At 40.4% G+C, this 20,491-nt stretch overlaps 1 protein-coding gene across 8 annotated transcripts in view; it reads right to left on the bottom strand.

Moving 5' to 3' along the window:
- EVL (Enah/Vasp-like) overlaps positions 1 to 20,491 on the bottom strand; it is a 134,403-nt gene that overhangs the window by 60,423 nt on the left and 53,489 nt on the right. For all 8 annotated transcript variants that reach the window (XM_074908661.1, XM_074908660.1, XM_074908654.1 and 5 more), the window contains exons 2-3: positions 17,296 to 17,464; positions 9,659 to 9,836 (exon numbers count right to left, since the gene is read on the bottom strand). In XM_074908661.1, coding sequence (XP_074764762.1) covers positions 9,659 to 9,836; positions 17,296 to 17,464 — 347 coding nt within the window. The remainder of the gene's footprint in view (positions 1 to 9,658; positions 9,837 to 17,295; positions 17,465 to 20,491) is intronic.

Below are 20,491 nucleotides of genomic sequence, written 5' to 3'. Positions count from 1 at the left end.
TATTTTGCCTAGAGGTGCCTGGTAGAGACATCTAAAATATGTAACCAACTGTCCCAGGAGCCTGTTACTGTTCCTTGACCACAGTGACAGCCCTGCTCAAGTACAAAACCCTGTGCTACAGATGCCTACACTTCTACTCCCATTAATGGGAGGATCATGGTCCCACAATTATTACTTGTTTGGAGTGGGATCACAGCTCAGGGAGTGTATGAATTATTGTGTTGAGACAAACTATTATAAGGTCTGGCTCTTAGCTGGGAATCCAGAAAGTCTACTAAAGAAAAAGAATCAAGTTTCTTGCCAGCTCAGCAACTAATAACCCAAACCTATCTTAATCCCTATACATTTGTGCATCTCATCTCAAGTTAGTCACTGATATAAATCAGCTAGTAACCAACAATTAGCATAGGGTACCCATGAACAGTATAAAATAAGGAATTGGGGTGGGGGGCTTAACACCAGAATTAGGCAACATTGTCATAAGGCACCACTTCTGCAAAATGATTCAAAATGAATACAACCTGTGTTAAGTATATTTGGATACTTACTAATGCCATAGAAAGCTGGAGATGTCACTTTCTGTGCAATCTCTTGGAAGTTTCTATAGTTTACTTTTCCAAAAATAAATAGCATTTGGAGGGGCACAGCACCATTGTAAAAATCAATCTGGTTTGGCTGATTCAGGTTAGGTGTTCCTGTCAGCAGTTAGAACTCTTTGCAAATCTGGATCTGTGTAACTACCATCACAGCACACTGCCTGGTAATTTTTTTCTTTTAAGAATGAGGACATCCCTTAAAGTATTTAAAACAGTTTATTTATTTTCAGTGTTCTTTCTCCACTTTTCTTCTAGTGAGAAAAATTTCACAGAATGTTCTTTTTCAACTTATTCAATGACATTATATATTACAAACTATACCAATATTTGGCTTTAAAAATACTGTGGATGAATTGGAAGAGTGGGGTGAGATTTCAGTGTATGTACAGAGGGTCAATGGCATTGTTCTGCATGGAATTACAGCACCTCTAATTCACACAGGGTTTGAAAAGGAAGACAAACTGCCTTAAAAAAGCAATTCTTGCTCCAACATAAATGATGTTATTTTAGAGACTACCCCAGGACACAAAATATCAAAGCATTTTTAAGTATGACAGAAAATGAACACAAAACTGAAAGAAGGTTTGTTAAAAGATCCAATCTTTTCTCTTTGATGAAAGAAATCAGGTGCCCAATGAATAAATAAATGTCCTATAGACTATTACTGTTGAGCAAAACAAATGCACTGAGACTCAACACGCCAAAGTATGGCATTAGAATAGCTAAAAACACTGTTCTCATCACAAAAAGCCACTTGCTCTTCATAGGTTCAGAGTTTTGAAGAGCTGTGGACTCCAAGCACAGACTACTGGCAGGAGGCAAGAAGGCAGAGGGGGTGTAAGCGCTCCCCTTTGCTCAATGCCTGGGCAGCGCAGAAGGGCAGAGTCAGGGCACAGCCCACCACCCACTGCCCACCCGAGGAGTTGTGCCCAGAGGATGCCAGCAGCGTCCTGGTGGCAGGTGCTCCTTCTCCTGCCACCTCTCCAGCGACAGGAGAGGAAGCAGAGGAGGGAGAGTGACATGGAGCTGCTTCTGAGTCACAGCACCTCCCGGGGCAAGGCAGCTTTCATACTTCTGTGGCTTGAGGCTGAGCTCCACTCACAACCATGGCTTGATACAGGACATGAGGTACATATAGTCCAGACTAACGCCTGAAAAGGTGCCCTTGCCAGATAAAGAGGTATATTCAGCGAGCAAACATGCTATAAATGGTCTCCAAATGAATACCAGCCAAAATCTGGCCTACACTGCTTGCACATAAATTACTGGACTTCTTAAATTTTGAGAATCACATTTTTATTTTCTTTTTCCCTAAGCTAATATATTCTTCTGATACTTATTGTAGTCTAGTGAAAAAGCCACATTGCATCTCCTACCACTGAACTGGGAACTTTGCCAGTTTGCGCCAGCTTCAGAAAAACAAGGGTTTGAGGGTAATGGTGCTAGGGAATCTGTTAGCATAAGTCTTCACTCTCAATGTGTGCAAGTCTCTCTTAAATCTCTCAACAATCTTCTCCCCACACAATTTCCTTCCTGAAGTGGTTTTCATTTTGTGCAGAAGAATTCAGCACAGCAAAAAACATCAGCAAGAGACTCAAGAGCCGTTAGATTTGTTATGCTCTTCAAAGAACAAACACCTTTTGTTGTTCTAGACATGCGACAGCAGCTCCAGAGCTGCTGCTGCTCTAAGCAGGGGTATAATAAGAGTCCTGCACAAAAAGTGGCTAAGACGTGTACAACCAATATGTCACAGGTTTTTATTAGCATAACACTGGGAGACCACTTCACTGCCCTGGAAAACTTTCAGTCGTGGATCCCTACCATCAGGGGGATTGAAAAACGGAATTGAAAAAAATGATGCCTACTTCTGTAGAGAAGAATAATTAAATGACAGATGAATAACAGCAATGATATCTACAGTTTTAACGGTGAAAGGAGTCTGTAATCCTAGTTTATCTATTCATGAGTGAAGCAATTTACCTCCCGTGCTCCAGTCAGCTGGAGCCAAGTTACTATGGAAGTTTAACCAGTTTTACTCATTATTTCTTCTGGCTGGGCCAACTTCTTTCAATTCTGGTTTTAAACATGTTTCCCTTAATGTGAACTTAACTTATGAAGTATGCCCAGGTTCTTAGAAATGTCATATACCCATCTCAGGAAACTCAGGTTAACCTGAGAAGAGAGCACTTAAGCAGTTCTGCAGGCAAGCGGCCCTTGCAATGAAAGTGCCCATAATTCCAGGAGTAGTGTTGGCTGTTTTGGAAACATGGGCAGTGGGCTTGTATGAGTACTGTCACCCTCAACAGCACAGTAAGAATGAGCCTTGGGAGCAAGACACAGCGAGTGCTACTCTGGCTTGAGCTGATGTTTTTCAGCTGGGGTTGCAAGGGACTCCTGCCCTCAAAGGGTCGCGCAGGGACGGGACCTGCTGAGCACATGGTGGGGCACTGCCTGGGGAGTACCCCTCACTGGTTGCAGAGGAAAATAAATTCACACCTACTTTGCTGCGTAAACAGCTCATCTCTGTCCAGTCTGAAAAGGAAGGAATTTATTCTTATAGTAAGCAATATACTAAAAGATTATTTATAGGTCAGGTGGATTTTTCTGGAACAGTTCCAGTGATAAAGCAGTGCAGCAGACAAAACAAAAAAAGCTCATCATCCTACTTGAATTTTCCCTCCCTCTTCATTGACTTACAAAGCACAGCAAGTTAGATCAGAAACTGCCCTATCTGCAGAGCATTTCTGAGCAACTAAAGTTTATATTGGAACTAGAGTAGGCGTGAGGCTGGAAAAATTGTGAAATTTATTTCTTTAAACCTTTCTCTGGTGCCTTTGGAAGATGTCACTCCGGAAAGATTTAGTCCCCTGGGGAAGCTTTGTTTTTTAAAGAAGCAAAAGCTTTTTCTATTTTTAACATGTACCCAATTCACAGAATCATAGAACGGTTTGAGTTGGAAGGGACCTTAAAGATCATCTAACCATTGCCTGTGGGTTGTTATTTTGGCTAGCACTAGGTGTCTGACCACATGGATCATACTTACACTAATAAGTTTAAAAGCTTGTTATTTACACATTCTCTATTCCTACATTATAAATAGGAACAACTTCTGAGATTATTTGGTTAAAAGACCTGCAGCAGAATGGCATGTTTACGGTCCTGCAATACCTACACAATATGACCTTACGTGAGTCTTTAAATGTTATTAGTGCACTTCAAAGTACAACATCCACAGAATATACCATTTTAGTGGTTTATAATCTGTACCAACACACCTGATAGCGTGGGAAATGAGCCCACAGCACAGCATGCAAAGCGCCTTACATGAGGCATGGATCTCTTTACACCCGCATGGTTTTGGAAACAGCTGCCTGCAAGTGTGCATTATGTTCTGTGGTGGGTCCCCTCCATTATTGATGAGTTATTTTATGTATTATGCAGTACTGTAATGAAGATGCAGTCTTTTGTCTTCCCACACTGTGTCCTTTGTGGTGCTGGGAAGTCTTGGGGCAATATTATCAAATAAAACAGTCACTGCATTGTAGAAGATGAATGCAGCTGACTGACTTTCCCAGCAGTTACGCTTTAGAGCCACTGAAATATTGAGAGATGCAGGACTAGTTGGAAAAATTCTAACGAAAAAATGAATATAACATTATAAAATTCTATTTTTAAAAAATGTGTAGACTTTCATCTGAAATCCAGTGCACCATAATCTTCACACACATCCTGCACTGACAGAAACACTGCAAAAACTTAGGGTGTCTAACTAGAAGAATGTATGCTATATGCTGCCAGTTTATCTGCTATTTGATGAATCAGTGCTTTACTTTTCTATTTCTTTCCTTATTTTAGAGAGCTTAAAGTGCTTTTCAAGGGACTTCCTCCCAGCAATATAGAAATGCAGTCACTTCTGGATAAGGATAAGAGCAGAATGACTGAAGGAATGGAAAAAGATCTGAAACTCCAAAGAACTTAATCAAATCCAACTTATAGGAAAGGAGAAATACATGTCAAATAATCCACAATGCTGGAAAAGAAAAGTCAGCAGATCTGCTAATCAGAAGAAGAGTGAGGAGAAATCCTTCTGACTGCCAAAACGTCCTCCCTGCAGAGTTAAAGCTGGGTCTGTGAAGCTCTGTGTCGGAAGGCACGGGGATGAACTCTGCACCCTCTATGACCTACACGTCTACATCGTATGGTCTGTAAGCCACTTATACTCAGAACAAGAAAATGTCTTTCTTACAAGAAAAAAATAAATCACTATTCATTTTCTTGAAACCTGTCCCCTGCTATTTCACGCTTTCCTCCAACTTTTCCCATCTTAGTCAGATAAGGCAGCTGACCTCTTTAACTATGGCTAACTCTGCAACATAGCCCTCTGCATAAGGCTTTCCAGCATGTGGTGTTTACATTTAGAAATATGATCTTCTTGCATTGTAAGTCAACAATAACTATTCAAGTCCCCAGGGCAAAGACATAAAGAAAAGCAAGTCCACAATATGTTATATTCACTGTGTCATAGGCAGCATTCACCAGCAGGCTGCATACTCTGAGCAGACTCTCAATTCTTCTCCGAGAGGTACTAAATTTCGAAGCCACGGAAGCCCAAGATGCCCTCGGAGCTGGTCATGCCAAACCACAAAGCTGAGCCACTGCCTCCTTCTGCAGCATGGAAACATGCAGGGGCTGTCAGGGACCAGCAGGGAAGCAAAGACAGTGTCTGAAGGGAGCAAATAAGGAAGGAAAGAAATGAAGCCATTCCTTTGCCTGTCCCTAGCGATGTGGGGAGCAAGAAAGGAGGTAAAATATTTTCATTCCCTCTCCCAGGGAAACGTAACGACTCACTGGGAGAAGCGCTGAGTGTATAGGCTCTGTTAAGCCCTGCAGAAAGAGTTACCTTCATCACAGCCACCACCGGCTTTCCTACAAAATTATGCCAGAGAAGAACTTGACTGCTTTAGCTTACTGATATCCTCACCTTACGTCCTGCTCCAATAACTGTGCTGTGCTGCCACCGGTCATTGCCCTTGTTAAATCTAAAGAGGATTTAACAATAAGCCCTGAAGAACATGAACCCTGTCTGCTTACCAAACATCAAACAGCCTGAGGGCAGGATCTGTGCAAAATGCTTTCCCTGCAGTATCCCTGGGCAAGAAGGGGTGATGCTCTGTCCCCAGTGAAATCTGGCTGCAGGTGACAAGGTAAGCTGGTGACACTCCTTGCATCAGGTAACTTATGCCAGTAAAAAGTCTGGCTTCACAAAGTGGACACCCATGAAAGAAAAACAATTTAATGGGAAGTCATTTGTCATACTAATGGTCGTACTAAATGACACCATTAAAGAACTGTAAGGAAGAGACTGGTAATGAGCAAGTCAATGTTATCATTTGCTCTCATTTTGCAGGCTGGCTCAGCACCAACTCTTCATTTTTTATTGTAAAGGAGAACAGATGAAAGAGATGTATAAGGAAATCAAAGTAATTAGGCATATAAACAAGGTGACAGGTAAACAACTGTGATTCAGTGAGGCAACTGACAAACTCTAAGGGAAGGGTGGTATACACTTGTATTATTATTTTCTTATTAGTCTTATTTTATCTCATTTCAGATTACACCTAACAAGATCATTAACATCCTTACAAAGCACAAGACTGAGCTGAGTACATGTTCAGCTCCTGCCTGCACTGCAAGGCTTGCTTTACCCCACCCTGAGGATGCGCGCTGGGAGAGGCTCGCATCACAGCACTGAGAATTTGGCCATGCTGAAGAAAACCAGCCCTCCTGTGGGAAAGGGTATGAATCCATCCACTGCAGAAATATGACTAGACAGCAAGTTTGGACTATGGCTCTTCTCCCTAACTTTGGGACATGAGACTCCCTGGAAGAATCCCTCCCCAGGGATGATCTTGATACTCAACCCAGGTTAACACAGGCTAGATGTAGGATCTGATTCAGCCCATTTAACCACAGGTTAAGCACTTGATTTAGTTTTCACTAGTGCCCCACATAATTAGCACAGAGATCAGTGCATGCAGTGAATGATCTCGGGTATCGTAATCTGTCTCATGAAGAAGTGGGACAGTATAGTAATTCTCAACACTAGCTCATAACTGTATATTCATTTGAAGTGAGTCATTCATTTGAAAGTCAGCACTACCTAAAAATTATTTCCAACTCCCCAAAACACAGACTGCTATAATTTTTTTAAACTAATTCAGTTTAGTGCGCCGTTCAAAAACCCACACCATTGATTTGCAACCAAGACTAGTTATTTTTCCAAATATTGGAGTACTCTGACTCCACATCTGCTGAAGATATGATGCAGTCTCAGATTATCTGCTGTAGTCTACCATGATTAATTTTAGTCGATGCAAGTGGGCGATAGAATGAAGGGAGAAGCAGTCATGGAAGCCAGAATCTGTATCCAGCTATGGGAAGATTAGTAGTACCTAAACATACTAATGTCTCAGCAGGGAATACACCAAACAATTAAACATTAGAAATGGCACATCCCAATTAGTGCTTGTAACATATCCCAAACTGTAAAGCTAGCAGATAGAAAGGCTATTCTGTACTATGAGTGTGCCAGAGGGAACCTCTGTTTAACTATCTGGATTTAGTTGAGGATTTTATTAGTGTGTGAGCAGTTCTGTGTGTACAAATGCATTCCTTAAAGCTGTCATCCATCTGCATAAGCACATGAGCAACTTTAATACATGGATGCGTAGATATAATAAATAAATTTTTTTCCTAATGATTTTTCCATATGAAAAAGTAAACCTTAACAGAGCATACAGGCAGCAGAATGGATGGAGATGCAGGCAGCGGCTGTGCCTGAAAAGATATATCGATAAGAATGTTTGTGTGAATTCCTGCTTGCATTAATTCATGCCCACAAAAGCTTATGCGCTATATGAGCCTAGAAGAGCAGATCTGAAAAAACACTTTATAACTTGTATCCATTATGTACTTTTGCTGTCAACTTGCACGGTGAGATCATTGCAATAACTGGGAAACTTAAAATGATATAAAAGTTCTCAATATATTATATTATAAATGTTTAGCTAATAAAATTTTAAAGAGAAATATGTACAGAAATAAATTTTGTTATAAAAAATTTTGCTAAAAATTAATATTTTGGGAATTTGTTTCACAGAACCAGAGTTTTTTAAAAAACCACAAATGCTGAAATTCCCTTTAAACCAAATTTCAGTTTTTGACAAGCTCAGCTGTAAGGAATGGGACAACTGGCAATCTTGGACATTTCTAACACTTCATGTATGAGAGAAAAGGGGTTGTTGAACACTGAGTGTTTACCAGACCATTGTTTTTTCTAGAAAGGAAAGTAGGAAATTTTTTCATCTGTGACCCAATTCATGTCTGTCTATGTGACAGCTACAAACATTAATTGCAAGTTCTTCAGCATGCTCTGGCTATTTTGTCTGTAAAGCATCTAACACACTTTGGTATGCTAAGTAAATTAATAAAAGAATACTCCCCCAAATGAAAATTATTATTTGCTGTATATTCCTAAACTTCTCAGAAATCTAATAACCTTTTCAAATACTCAAAACTACTTTCTTAAAAATACCTGTTTTTCTTTTCTAGGAGTAGCTAACAATTAAAGTATCCACTTTAAGACAGTTTCTTTCATTTTAGCCTCAGAGCAATAAATTTTTGTCTTGAGACTCGTTTCCACAAGGCACCTCCCTGGAACAACCTCTGAGTTCTGCAGAAACCGCACTCCCTTTGATAGGAAGAGACGGATGGAAATAAAAACACCAAAATTAAGAAAAGCAGACTCCTCACAGACATTAAACCAATCACTACATCAAGACTACAGTAAAAGTATCCAAATTTTGAAGTCTCATCTGGTGGGCTAAGTGGGTTGAGCACATATGAGCAGCCAAAGAGTCCTTCTGACCTGGATGAGTTTAGGTCTGGTGAGTGTTGGCCAGATTTCCTCCTGAAGTCTCCTGCTGTGGCACAACTACAGCTGAAAAAGTTCAAGCTGAAGAAGGCAGAATTCAGTCCTCAGTATTTCTAAATATAGCTCATGATTTAAGACATTTATTGATTTTTTGACGTTTTTTGCATTTGTCAGCTCAACAGAATGAATGGAAATAGCAAAAGAAAAAATATGAACTTTTATATTACAAATAGACCTTTTAGTAAGACTTATTTGTGTACTGAAGGTTGTCAGGAGACAATCTCTTTGTAGAAAGCTGCTGTCCATTGCCAGCAAACACTGTTTTCAAAAGGAAAACAGGGCTGTGGTGTGAATTTTGCAGGAAAAAACCCACCACACAAGGATTGCTTTCTGTTCCCAGCCCAGGAGCTGCAGAGAGGTCACTGGCATGTAATGGAGGGCAGTACTTCATGCAGATACCACAGACCAGAAACTGGTTTCCATTGAGAAACCAGGACTTTATTTTGGGCTGTCATCAAGCTAGTGTAATGACAATTTTACAGAACGGTAAACTTCACCACAAACTTCAGCTGCAGTCAATATAATACTTAGGAAGAACATCAGTCAATGTCCAGCATATAAGCCTTTGCATTTTACCTTATGAAACAACCGAGACACCACACACTCCTCTTTCGGAAAGCCAACCCACAAGAGGCAACAGTTATACATGATGCCCAACACACTGGAAATACCAGTTCCAAGTTCTACCTTATAAAATGTTGCTAATTTTACTCTAGCTTCTGTTTATTTAAAGTTATATTCTGCCATCTTACATGTAACACAACGCATACACAGATCCTTATAAATCAGGGGGTTACCTACTGGCTGAGGCTTTTCCAAATAACCACTGACTTCCTATTGTGAGTTAAGGCACCATGAAAAATTAGAAGGCAGGCAAATGGAACCTGAAAATATGTACAGTTCATACCACAGCAAATGCTGTTGTAAAAGTCGTCTACTAGAAACCAACTTTTTTTATTATAACCGTTTGTATAATGGCATGCTATCCAATACAACTGCATTAGGTGATTGAGAACAAGCACTGTAAAAGGTCACAGATTAATAAAGAGCATAGTGACTGCTAATTTACCTCCATCTTGTGAGTTCATGATATTTAGAGCAAACAGCATTGCATTGGAGAACGTGGTAGCCTCTTCTTTGCTTGCAAAATTCAAGCCATAGACCTGCCGTGCATCGCGCCATTGATGAAAGGTAGGTGTTGCTTGATTGTACTTCAGTCCTTTCACAATTGAGTAATTAATCACTACCTGTGATATGAAAGAGAGGGGTGAAGATTAAAATTAGTTCTGTTTTCAGTGGAGAAAAAACCTAACCCTTTGGTAAAGGTTAATTAAATTCATAAAGGCAATTCATACGGCAGCTCCTGCATGGCTGTATGGTAAAGGCAAGTGTGTGTCTCGATGACAGAAGACCCACATCTGGGGGTGAGATTTACAACAGTTCAATTCAGCCCCGAGGACTTGCAAGCTAGTTTTGCAAATTCTATTACCTGTTTGTGTTTTCTACAGCATCTCCTCAGGATACAGCTGTGCAGATACTGCAGACAGATGTCAGGAGCCAGTGCCAGCAGCTGTTACCATCTTTTGGGGGATGATCATGCACAGTTGTCAGAAAAAAAGCCAGAGAGCTCTTGGCACTAACTCTGCCCTACAGCAGGTAACTGTTTCACTCATTACACCAGCTCTCCTTTCTCCCCCCATGCACCTGATCACCACCAGATTCTTATGTTGAAAGAGTTTTTTCTCTAGAATCAGACAGGCAATGACAAAAGCAGCCAACCAAATATCTCCTCTTCCACCTCCTCCCTTGTTGTACATGCTATAATTTCCAGGTAAGGGGTGGCTGCAGTAGAAGGGTATTTCTGTATGTTTTTATTTAATCTGCTAAATACAACGACCTGTTTATTCTTGGGCAGGGCACGTGGGACACAGTACACCTGGGATCTGACTAGAAACCTCCAATGTTCAAAGCGTAAGCTGCTCTAGCTGAAGGTGAAGAGGCAGGAGTGTCCAGGCACCACTAATACACCAGAAGGACCCATGGCACAGACAGCACCCCTGAGATACCCATCTGTGGACTGACAAAAGCACTTTGTTGTGACACAAATGTAAGAAACAGAACGCCAACAGAAGGGATCATAATTATTCTCATAAACAGTCACAGTGCAGTTGAAAACAGAGGAGTAGGGAATGGAGACTCCCTCTTAATGAGCCCACACAGGCTGAGGGCAGAAGGAAATCAGGGACAGAGAAACTTAAAATTATGAGCAGGGAAAGTCTGAAGTTCATTATTCAAACATAGCAAATCTGGTTTTGAATATTCAAGTTTGTCTCTACAAATGAAGTTATATTGCCTGGAGTTGTATCAAGAGTCAGAACAATCCCACAATTTCTGGTCCTCCTTGAAAGCCAATCAATGGAAATCCTCCATCGAACTAGTTTGTATGGCTCATCTGTAAATTAGGTGGGCTGGACACTGGTGTACAGGAGTAGGAAGAGGGACCGTGGTGCATGCTGTCCAGGAGCTCACTCTTAGTGCGAGTGTTACCATATGGGACTTGGTAAGATGGGAGCAACAACAACTGAATACAAGGGAATGGAGAGGAAGTAACGAATAAATTATGTACACAGTATTTATTATTATAGGTCGATCTCACACAGCAGGAAACCTACCAATACATCTTTTTTGCAGTCTCACTGACCAGCACTTTGGAAAGTTTTCTGTTAGTACTATTACTGCATCTACAAACTCCAACATATTTAATTAGATTGACGGGACTTTTGCTAGATTTCTAAATTATAAAAGCAGAGTTTTAAAACTAATTTCAAAGGTAAATGACTCCTAGCTCTGATTTTGACTTTTCAGTGGATTGCCAATTTAAATTGGCAGAAAAACATTAGATGAGCAACTAATACCTAAGGAGCAAATTGTTTTTCACACATCCCTGTTGCTGAAGGATGACATTGTCTCACTAATATAGACAGTTAACAGATGTCTGATAACTATACTACATTAATATAAAAAAAAAAATGGAAACCAGCAAAGAAGCCACTACACCAGCAGATAATTACATATATACTCTATTTCTATAATGCATTTACTTACCTGAGCCAGCACTAAACAGTGACATAGCAAATAGTCTTTGAATACTTGGTCTAGCTCTAGGCATAAATTAGCCTGACGGTTATTGAACATCAGGTATCTGGTCCAAGTGTTGCTCTCAAACCAACATCATTATTAACTTTCTATGTAAATGCACTGGACAACAGTCAGACCTACATTGCTTTTTTTGCCTCATTTCATAGAGACATTCCTGACCTGTGATCCAAAGGGAGATGCAGGGCAGCCTACATTTGGTACACAGGCTCCCAAGAGTTGGTCCCCTGAAAATGGGAACTACATCACCAGCATGATGCATGGGAAGCCACCCACACCAACCAGAACATTGTGGAAACTTTGTTGCTCGGTCACAGCAAAGATTTGAACTCACTCTTATAGCTGACAGCTTAGATAGCCCCTTTCTCTAGAAAAATGGTGACATCAGCCCCATTCTACCACTGAGCATTGGGAGAGCCTGTACTGATGTTGCTCGTACTCAATGAGTCTCTAGAGCACCAAGTAGACTCATGCCTGGATGACTAACCAAACAGTCTTAACAGGTATCAATTTTTAAGTCTTCCAACCACTTCTGAGTAGCTTAACCAAGGGAAGGAACAGACAGTATCTCTGAGGAAATGTTTAGAAACTAACTGGTGAGCTTCTACCAGGCTTTGCAAAGTGAATATTTCTCACCTACTAAAAGAATCTTCTGTTTTAAAGTCAGCACTATTGAAGTCCAAAAAGCACCAGAGTGTGTAGTGCAGTTGTATAATGAAAGACAGAAATTGTAAAAACCTTTGCCAAAAATCGTTTAATAGAAGTCAGGTAAGCGGTTCAAAATTTGCTTTCCCAGAACACTGACCCAAGGAACTCAAGAGAACCCACTCTGTTCTGAGGGCTTGATCCCTTCAGCTGAATAAAGACAGAATTTGAATGTTGACATTCAGTAATCATCAGGATGTAATACCCTGTCTTTAAACTTAAAACAGAGAGTTTAAAACTGGGAAATGAAACATAGTCAGTTTCGTTTTATCTCCTTTGGCTAACGTTTCTAGAAAAAAGAAGAGGAGGTGTTCTCCTACTGTTAAGAATGCATGCACAAAGGTATTTTGTACAGATGGTCTGGAGACCCTGCAAGGCATGTAATGATAACCAAGTGCTTCAGAGCAGTAACAAAAATAAAGAAGGTCTCCCTGTTTGGAGCATAGGTTGGGGGTTTTTTACACTTTTCTAAGGGATCTTTACTCTAAAGCTTCCTATGTCAGTAGATAGCATCCACCTTGCTGAGCAGACCAACAGTTCATCTTTTAATCTTCAGTTGTAGTCTATAATAGGTGAACTAGAGAAACTTACTGAAAGTTTTGCAACAATAAGTAATGGATTTGTCCATAAGAAACAGTTCTTCCTATAATTCATCCAGAGTTTGTTTTTAAAGCTGAAACATGGTATTTTATGTTTCTATTTTTTCTTTTCCAACATCTTTTAGTATTTTCTATCCTGAAACAAAGTAGACTTGTTACTGATATAAATGTCTGTGTTGTTTTGACCCCTGTTAAAGTTTGTATTTCAATGATCTTGTATGGCAAGGAGTTACATAGATCATTTGTGCATAGTATTAATATGTTGACACCTTTCAATGTTTCCACCACTATAAAGTTAAAAAAATATTTGCTTCAGTTCTACCTGGTACTCTCCTTCACTCTTTCATCTCAGTTTCATGTGTAGTCTCTCTGTGGCAGGCAGGAAATTTTGGGATCTACTAAAAAGATAGTAGATTTTTAGTAGACTAAAAGCAAGCAGCCCTTCCCTTCCCTTCCCTTTGACTGAAGTCTGTAGGCTGATGAGTTGTAAGTTGTCAGCAGCGATGATGGTGGTGTTTGACAGGACTCACAGGAATGGGGCTAGAAGGGATCAAGAGGGCCTCAGGACCACATCTGAGGTGTAACCACAACCAAGATCACGGGACAAGCTCCCACACAAGTCTTACTGCCCATACTTTTGCTTACTGAACCAGAACAAGACATCTGCTTGTCTCTCTAGAGTATGAAACAGTTCAGAAGTTTGTTATCAGCATGGCATCTGCCACACTGCCAGCACTCAGACTCCTCTCATAGGGAGCAGTCATATGATTACTAAAACAGGGAGAATATGGTGTAGCAGCTAAAAACTAGTGCAGTTGAGGACAGATTCTTTATTTCTGTAAGCAGGCCCAAACCTGACCACTTCTAATGAGTTACAGCAGTGATTAATTGGTTCTTTATTTTTCAAAAAATGTGGTTTACTTTATATCCCAAGAATGCTGCCCCTGTTTCAGTATTGGCTTAGACTCAAATGTAAAACATCCCACCTTCCCCAAGGCTCTGTTTTTACATTCACTTCTTAGCCACATCAACTCCAAACCCTCTGGAGATACGATTCACTTTTGACTTGCACCCTCCTCCCCGCCTATTTGTTCAGCACATGCCTTTCTGTGATGAGATCATGATGGGCTGAAATCACTTGATATAAAATAATGATTTTAAACCCTCAGTTCATCAGGACTCTCAACTGGGGAGCCACTGATTGTCAGCTAAGCCATAAAGATGGACCACTTGTATGTTTTTAGCTTGGTGAACTTACATGGTGACTGAAGCTGACACACTTCACCTTTACAACAGGTTAGGTTATAATAACAGCTGGCAAGTCGCAACACGGGGGCAAACTGTTCGCTTGAAACTGTTGGGCTTTGAGAAAATGAAGGTTGCAAGGAAACATCAAAGCTCATGATATCAAGCTATTTTAATACCAATCTCACCTTAGCTTCAAACCAGTTCTGGCCTCTGTGGCTACTTCAAAGCTTCAAAAGCCAACTTCTGGTTTTCTGAAGATTACCACTCATGCCACCATGAGTCTATGCAAATATGCACGTCTGTGCAGAGCAGAAAGGGGATCTCATTGTAACTTAGCACTGCTGTTGCATGCAAGCACACAACGAGCACATCACCCAGACACATAAGGAGAAAAAGAGGTCTGGTGACCACTTCCTGGGGGTGAGAATGATGCTCAAGTTCTGCCACTCTAAAAGCCATACTTCTGTGAGGGGAGCTTTTTAGACACCGTCAGCTAGATAACAGATAAGGTGAGCAGAGAGAGAAGACAGTATCATAAACTCTAACACATGCACCAAAAAAGGGCTAGAAAACAGAAAGGCAGCTAGACGAAGAACAAAGAGTCTACAGAAGAAGATATGAAAAAAAAAAAAAAAACAAACCAAAAAAACCAAAGAGGATGAAAATTAGATTATGAGAGGTGTAATATAAACCAACAAAAATTAAACGGGAAACATTAAAGGCAGACAGGTGAAGTCATGACAATTACTCTAGTCTGCGCCTTGCCAAACGGTATGTAATAAAACTTAAAATTGTTCCTCCATGGTATTGTTGTGTTACACTATTTTAAACTAGTTTCTCAACTCTTGGAAATCTGTGTAGGTTCATTAGCTTCATTATATGCCAAATCACATATTAGCTGAAGATCAGTCCTTTTCAGAAAAAGATAGCTTTCCCTGCAAAGCAACAGCTTTTACTAAAACCTCAATTTCAGTGTGATTTAGCATAGCCTGAGAGCAAGCATGAAATGGCTTGTACAGAGAATTATTTTAACTGAAATTCATTTTTGTTCTCATTAAATGCAAATACTTAGCAAGACTAGCAAGTTTACGATTCCATGTGAGATTCATATAAAATATATTAAATTGTGAATCTTGAGACTTTCAGAATGCTTTTTAAAATACTACTATGCTACACTGCCTTGGATTTATTTTATACATAATACTAGAGTTTTGTAATCATATTTAAGGTGAATACTTTCTTTTAGACAGCTTTAAGTGACTAAGGTAATGTGTACTTGTTTGTTTAAGGGAGGACTTTTAATCTTTAAACTCTAGAAAAATATCATCTTCTATCTGTTTCCTTCTGAATCGAGATGATTTTTAGATGGTATGCAGCCTGTTCATAAGTAGGAACATTTGCAAGCAAATAGAATATACCTTACTCTTTAAGCTGCATACTCCAATTAAGACAGACCTCTGGTACATACTCTCTCTTTACATGTAGACTTTATGACTTTTGCTTGTTTTACACCAGCTATTCAGACCCATCTTAGATTGCAGTCACATGAAAATAATTTATATTCACCTGCCGGCTATGTAAAATAAACAACTAGCATGGCTTGTTACAAAACAGTACTGGCTTTCACAGCTGACTAAGAAGTCAGTGTATTTCATTTATTTTTGAAAATATTTTCTATTTTTGAAATGGAGCTACATTAATACATTGCCTTTGCTCTACTGAGAAGGATAAAACTGGAGACAAAAGATATGGCAGGTGTTTCAAAAACGCACTGCAAGTTGCTGAAAACCAATGTGCTCAAAAGCCCCACCTATTTTTATTCTGCTTTTTCTTCTTCAGAATGATGACTGTGTATATGGATAGTGTAACAAAATCATTAACACTTCCAGTCAGCAACCTGACTAACTTTTCCAGTTATGCCCAAGCATCATTACAGCTGACAGCTGAAGGACATCATCTACATTTCCATGAGCTGATCACTCAATTCAACATTTGTGCAGCTCAGAGGTGGTGGTGCCCCGGCTCCTGCTTTCTGGCTTGGCTTGGCTTGCCCGGCCCTTGCTCATCTCACACTGGCTGTGGTGCTCATCACATCCTCCCAGGAGGCAACGCCACTCTCTGAACCAAAAGAAAATCAATCACCCACTTTTTCCTGAGTCTTCTGCCAGTTTGAGGGCTCAAGGTGAGCGTGGGAGGCGGGTAGCCTGGGCAGGCTGAGCTGTTGCTGCCGTACTGGCCTCACGCCAACAGACAGAGGGAGTCCCTGATGCTGAAATTTTTGCTCTAAAATGCAAATGGCACTGGTACGGCACTGCTACTCCACCCAAGTAAATTTTTGTTATTTTAGGGTCTAAACATGACATTTGGTAATGGAGCTTCTGATGACATGCATCTCCTGGTGCACCCATGACCCAGGCTGCCCAGAGCCACACCATGGCAGTCCTGGACTGAGCACTGTGCTTTGGTGGCCAATGGGGGTCTGATCCCAGTTTTGATTATCTAAATCCCATAGAACCCCCATAATATCCAAGGAGTTCCTGCGGACTTAGGCAAATCAGATCACAGTGTGCACCTAGGAATCGAAAATGCGTTATGAGGAACTACTTACTTATCACAGCAATTTAACAATCGCACTTTGTAAGATGTCAGAGCAGAACGATTTATTTCTTTTTTATATATTGTATTAATAACAAGCAAAAAGTAAGTTAGGCAGAGCTGAGAGCAAAACCTGCAGAACAAAGATTCATTTCACAAGCAAAAATGGAGGGGGAAGAATAGCATCAAAATCTCTCTGTATTTACCAAAAGTTCTGTTTGCAAATAAGCACTAAATTATGATACATTCTGTGCACAGAAAAATTATACAAAATCAGAATGACTGGAGTAAGCAGGTACCTTGCAGGGAGCAGGAAATGTTGCTGTACTGCATTAAGTATAGAACTGATGGTATCAAAAGAGATCAAAGTTTACTTTACAGGAAACTCAATACAGTTACTCACTTGTTGATCTTGCAGTTTAACTCCAACTACCCTGAAGGTGTTAGTGGCCGTGTTGTGGTATATGTTGATTCTGCTGAATCCCTGCTGTCCAGGTTTGATTGGCACCCATTTCTTACTGGTATCGTCATAGACCATAACTGAAGCCCGGGCTTGGCAAATACTCTGTTCACTGAAAAGCAAAAAAAACCCCAAAATTAAGAAAAAAACCCCAGTGAATTTGCTGCATACTACTGAAAATATCTAAAGGAAAAAAGACCACAGAAATTATCAGAACTACTTACAACATATGTCTTGTAAGAGATCTGCTAATCCTTTGAATGCAATCTGCCTGTTAAATTAAAGCTGGCATGTATGTGTTCATAGACTTAAAAAAACATCCAGTATGCTGCCGTTTTGAACCGATAATCTATTTGATACAAAAATATTAGGCCCCAAGGAATAACTTGTATCACACAAATGTTATGAAAACTCTCCAAGAGTATGAATGCTCCATTTATTTTATGTACTTATGGCAAGTGAAGTCTTTCACATTTGTGTGAAAACTTACCAATATTTTACAGCTTACTGGCAAAATAAATGTGATATCCACAGCTGAGTTACACATTTAAAACTGGAAGCAAGCAGACCTTGAACCAAAAGCCACATTAGGTAAACTGAAGAAATCAATTATGTTAATCCAGCTGACGCCTAATACCCAGACTCAGTGACGCACTTAGAAGTCCAAGAATACACAGTACAAAACACACAGGAACTCTTTTTTTCCTTCATCCTAGTTGCAAAGAAAGTGAAAAAGGGGAATCCACAAATGTCTGCCATAATTTTGTATAGCATTAATATAGAACTATTTTTGTCCTGTAGATTCACAGAAATTCATCAGTTTTTTACCTCTTGCTTGCATATTCGTGACTAATGTACATATACTAGATTCATGCTAAACACATCTTTCATGTGCAAGAAATGCCCCTGGCAAATACTGTTGAGGTGACACGTCAATACTGATCAGGACTTTCATTCCCACTCTCCTGACTTCCCAGCCACTTTTCTTATACCAGAGGAAATAAGAGTTCCTTATATGAAGAAAAAAAAGGAATCCTCCAAATTTTGGAGATATGAGATCTTCAAATGTAACAACAGGGATATCCAACGAGCAAATACTGCATATTAGGCCTACATAAAAATGTTAGGAACTACGTCCTGCGAAGATCTTAAGTTCATGAATGTCCTATTTACTTTAGACCTCTATATATTTATATATACCTCCCTTCCTTAGCCCAAGCCATATTAAATAATATTTGGCAATGAAATGTCAAGTGGTAATCCACTTTGCACACAAATCCTTTCATTCTTTCTCTTGCATATACTTCTTGATTTTGCCTCAGTAATGCCTCACTTGCACACAAATACACGAGAAGCTCCTGGGTAGTGCTAAACCATATCCCCCCCACTGCCACAGCACCAAATTATACCACTTGTAAATTATACCAACTGTTGCAAAGCAAACCCACCCGATCCCATCACTGTCATCTTTTAAATGAAAGGGAGCACGTTACTGTAAGTATTAAGAATATCTGGATAGATTACAGCAGCAATTTTCAGTATTTTCTGATTTGTGGGTCTCAAAAACATTCATCCCCCATTGTACACTAGAGCCTACTGATGCTGGCTTATTTTATCAGTCACTTTTTACAGCCCCCAGGCAGCCCACAAATCTCCTCCAGGCTGTGGGCAAGCGCCTGAAAACTTCACAGCATTTACAGAGGGAGCAACAATGCTGGCAGACACGTCCATGAAGAGCAAGGTAAGAAAATTCAGAATAAAGTGTATTTTTATTATGTTGCATGGAAACAGCTAGATTGTTACTGGAGCAATATATTCAGATCAGAAAGACTAAACATGATTTTATTTACATTCTTCAGAATTTTTAAAATCAAGCTGATCCACCAGTTGCTGTTGCTTTGTTATACAAGATACCCAGAAACAGCTGTGTTTTGCTGATGCACTTAACCAGCAAATACCTCTCCATCCCTTTTTTCAAGGTAAGCTAATGTCTCGTGGCAGCTTCTCCGTATCTGACACTAGCAGCTGAGGGATTTGAGCTCGCTCCAGACTGCCTAATCCTCCAAATGGTGCAAGAGGCAGCGGCATTGCCTGCATCCTCCAGACCTGCCTGGGGATGCTCACTCTGCCTCGGATTCACAGATGGGAGAGAAATGCACCAGCTAAAAGGCATGTACACTGGGTTAGCTTTGCCATGTGGAAGTAGAATGAATAAAAATAATCTCTGGTGTAGTCCTGTGGCCAAATGATGCCCACCAGCCTGTGCTACCAGGTGCTTTGTGCCACCTCCAGCTCCAGAGGCGAGGGAAGCATCAGCTGCCTGAGGCCACAGCAACCCCCTCCCCAGTGAGCCTGCGGGCTCCCAGAAAACACGGTCCCTGGGAGAGTCACACTTGGACAGCGTGACATCGGGTCCTTCTCCTCAGGCCTTGCCGGTCACTGCACGCCTCCCTGTACTAAAGTAAGCAAGAGCATGCCACTGGTTTCATCACAGCGAGTCTGGGACCCAATGTTGTCCCCATTTCAGATGAATTTTGGAACACACAATTGCCATGGGCTCCTTAATTAGTCAAAATTAATTAAATTATCCTTACAACAAAGAGAACACACTTAACTATACAGCCATGGGGGCCTTACCCTGGAGTTATTCATAATGCCATATCCAGATTCCAGGGGATACAGCAAATTTGCCTTCAGACCTTGCTGCCAATAAAATCTGCAGCAAATAAGCCCTCTACAACCCCATGATGGAAATGTGGATGTAGATCCCAGGAGCAATATTTAATGCATGACAACCAATTGTTACTGTAACATAAAGCAACACATCAAGCTCAATCCCTGCTCTCCCTGCAGTCAGTGGAAGTTTTTCATCATTCATTTAAATGGAAACAGGATTAAGCCTGTTATCTGGCCTCCAGTGAAATAACAGAAAGGAATATAAAAGTACAGCACAAGGGGAATCCTTTCCTGCAAAGCACTTCATCGATCTTTCAAAACCTAAAATGTCCCCAGGGACCCCTTGCTAGTTTGCTGTCTCACCCTAAAAGGAGGTGTAACTCTTTATGCCTGAAGACTCTCTACTGGTCCTACCCACAGAAGGGAGAACTCCCCCACTGCTGCTTTAAGAAGCTTCCCTGAA

The sequence above is a fragment of the Athene noctua genome, chromosome 6, assembly GCF_965140245.1.
Source record: "Athene noctua chromosome 6, bAthNoc1.hap1.1, whole genome shotgun sequence".
NCBI lineage: Eukaryota > Metazoa > Chordata > Aves > Strigiformes > Strigidae > Athene > Athene noctua.
Note: the sequence above shows the minus strand (reverse complement) of the source record. Positions and strands in the feature narration are given on the sequence as shown.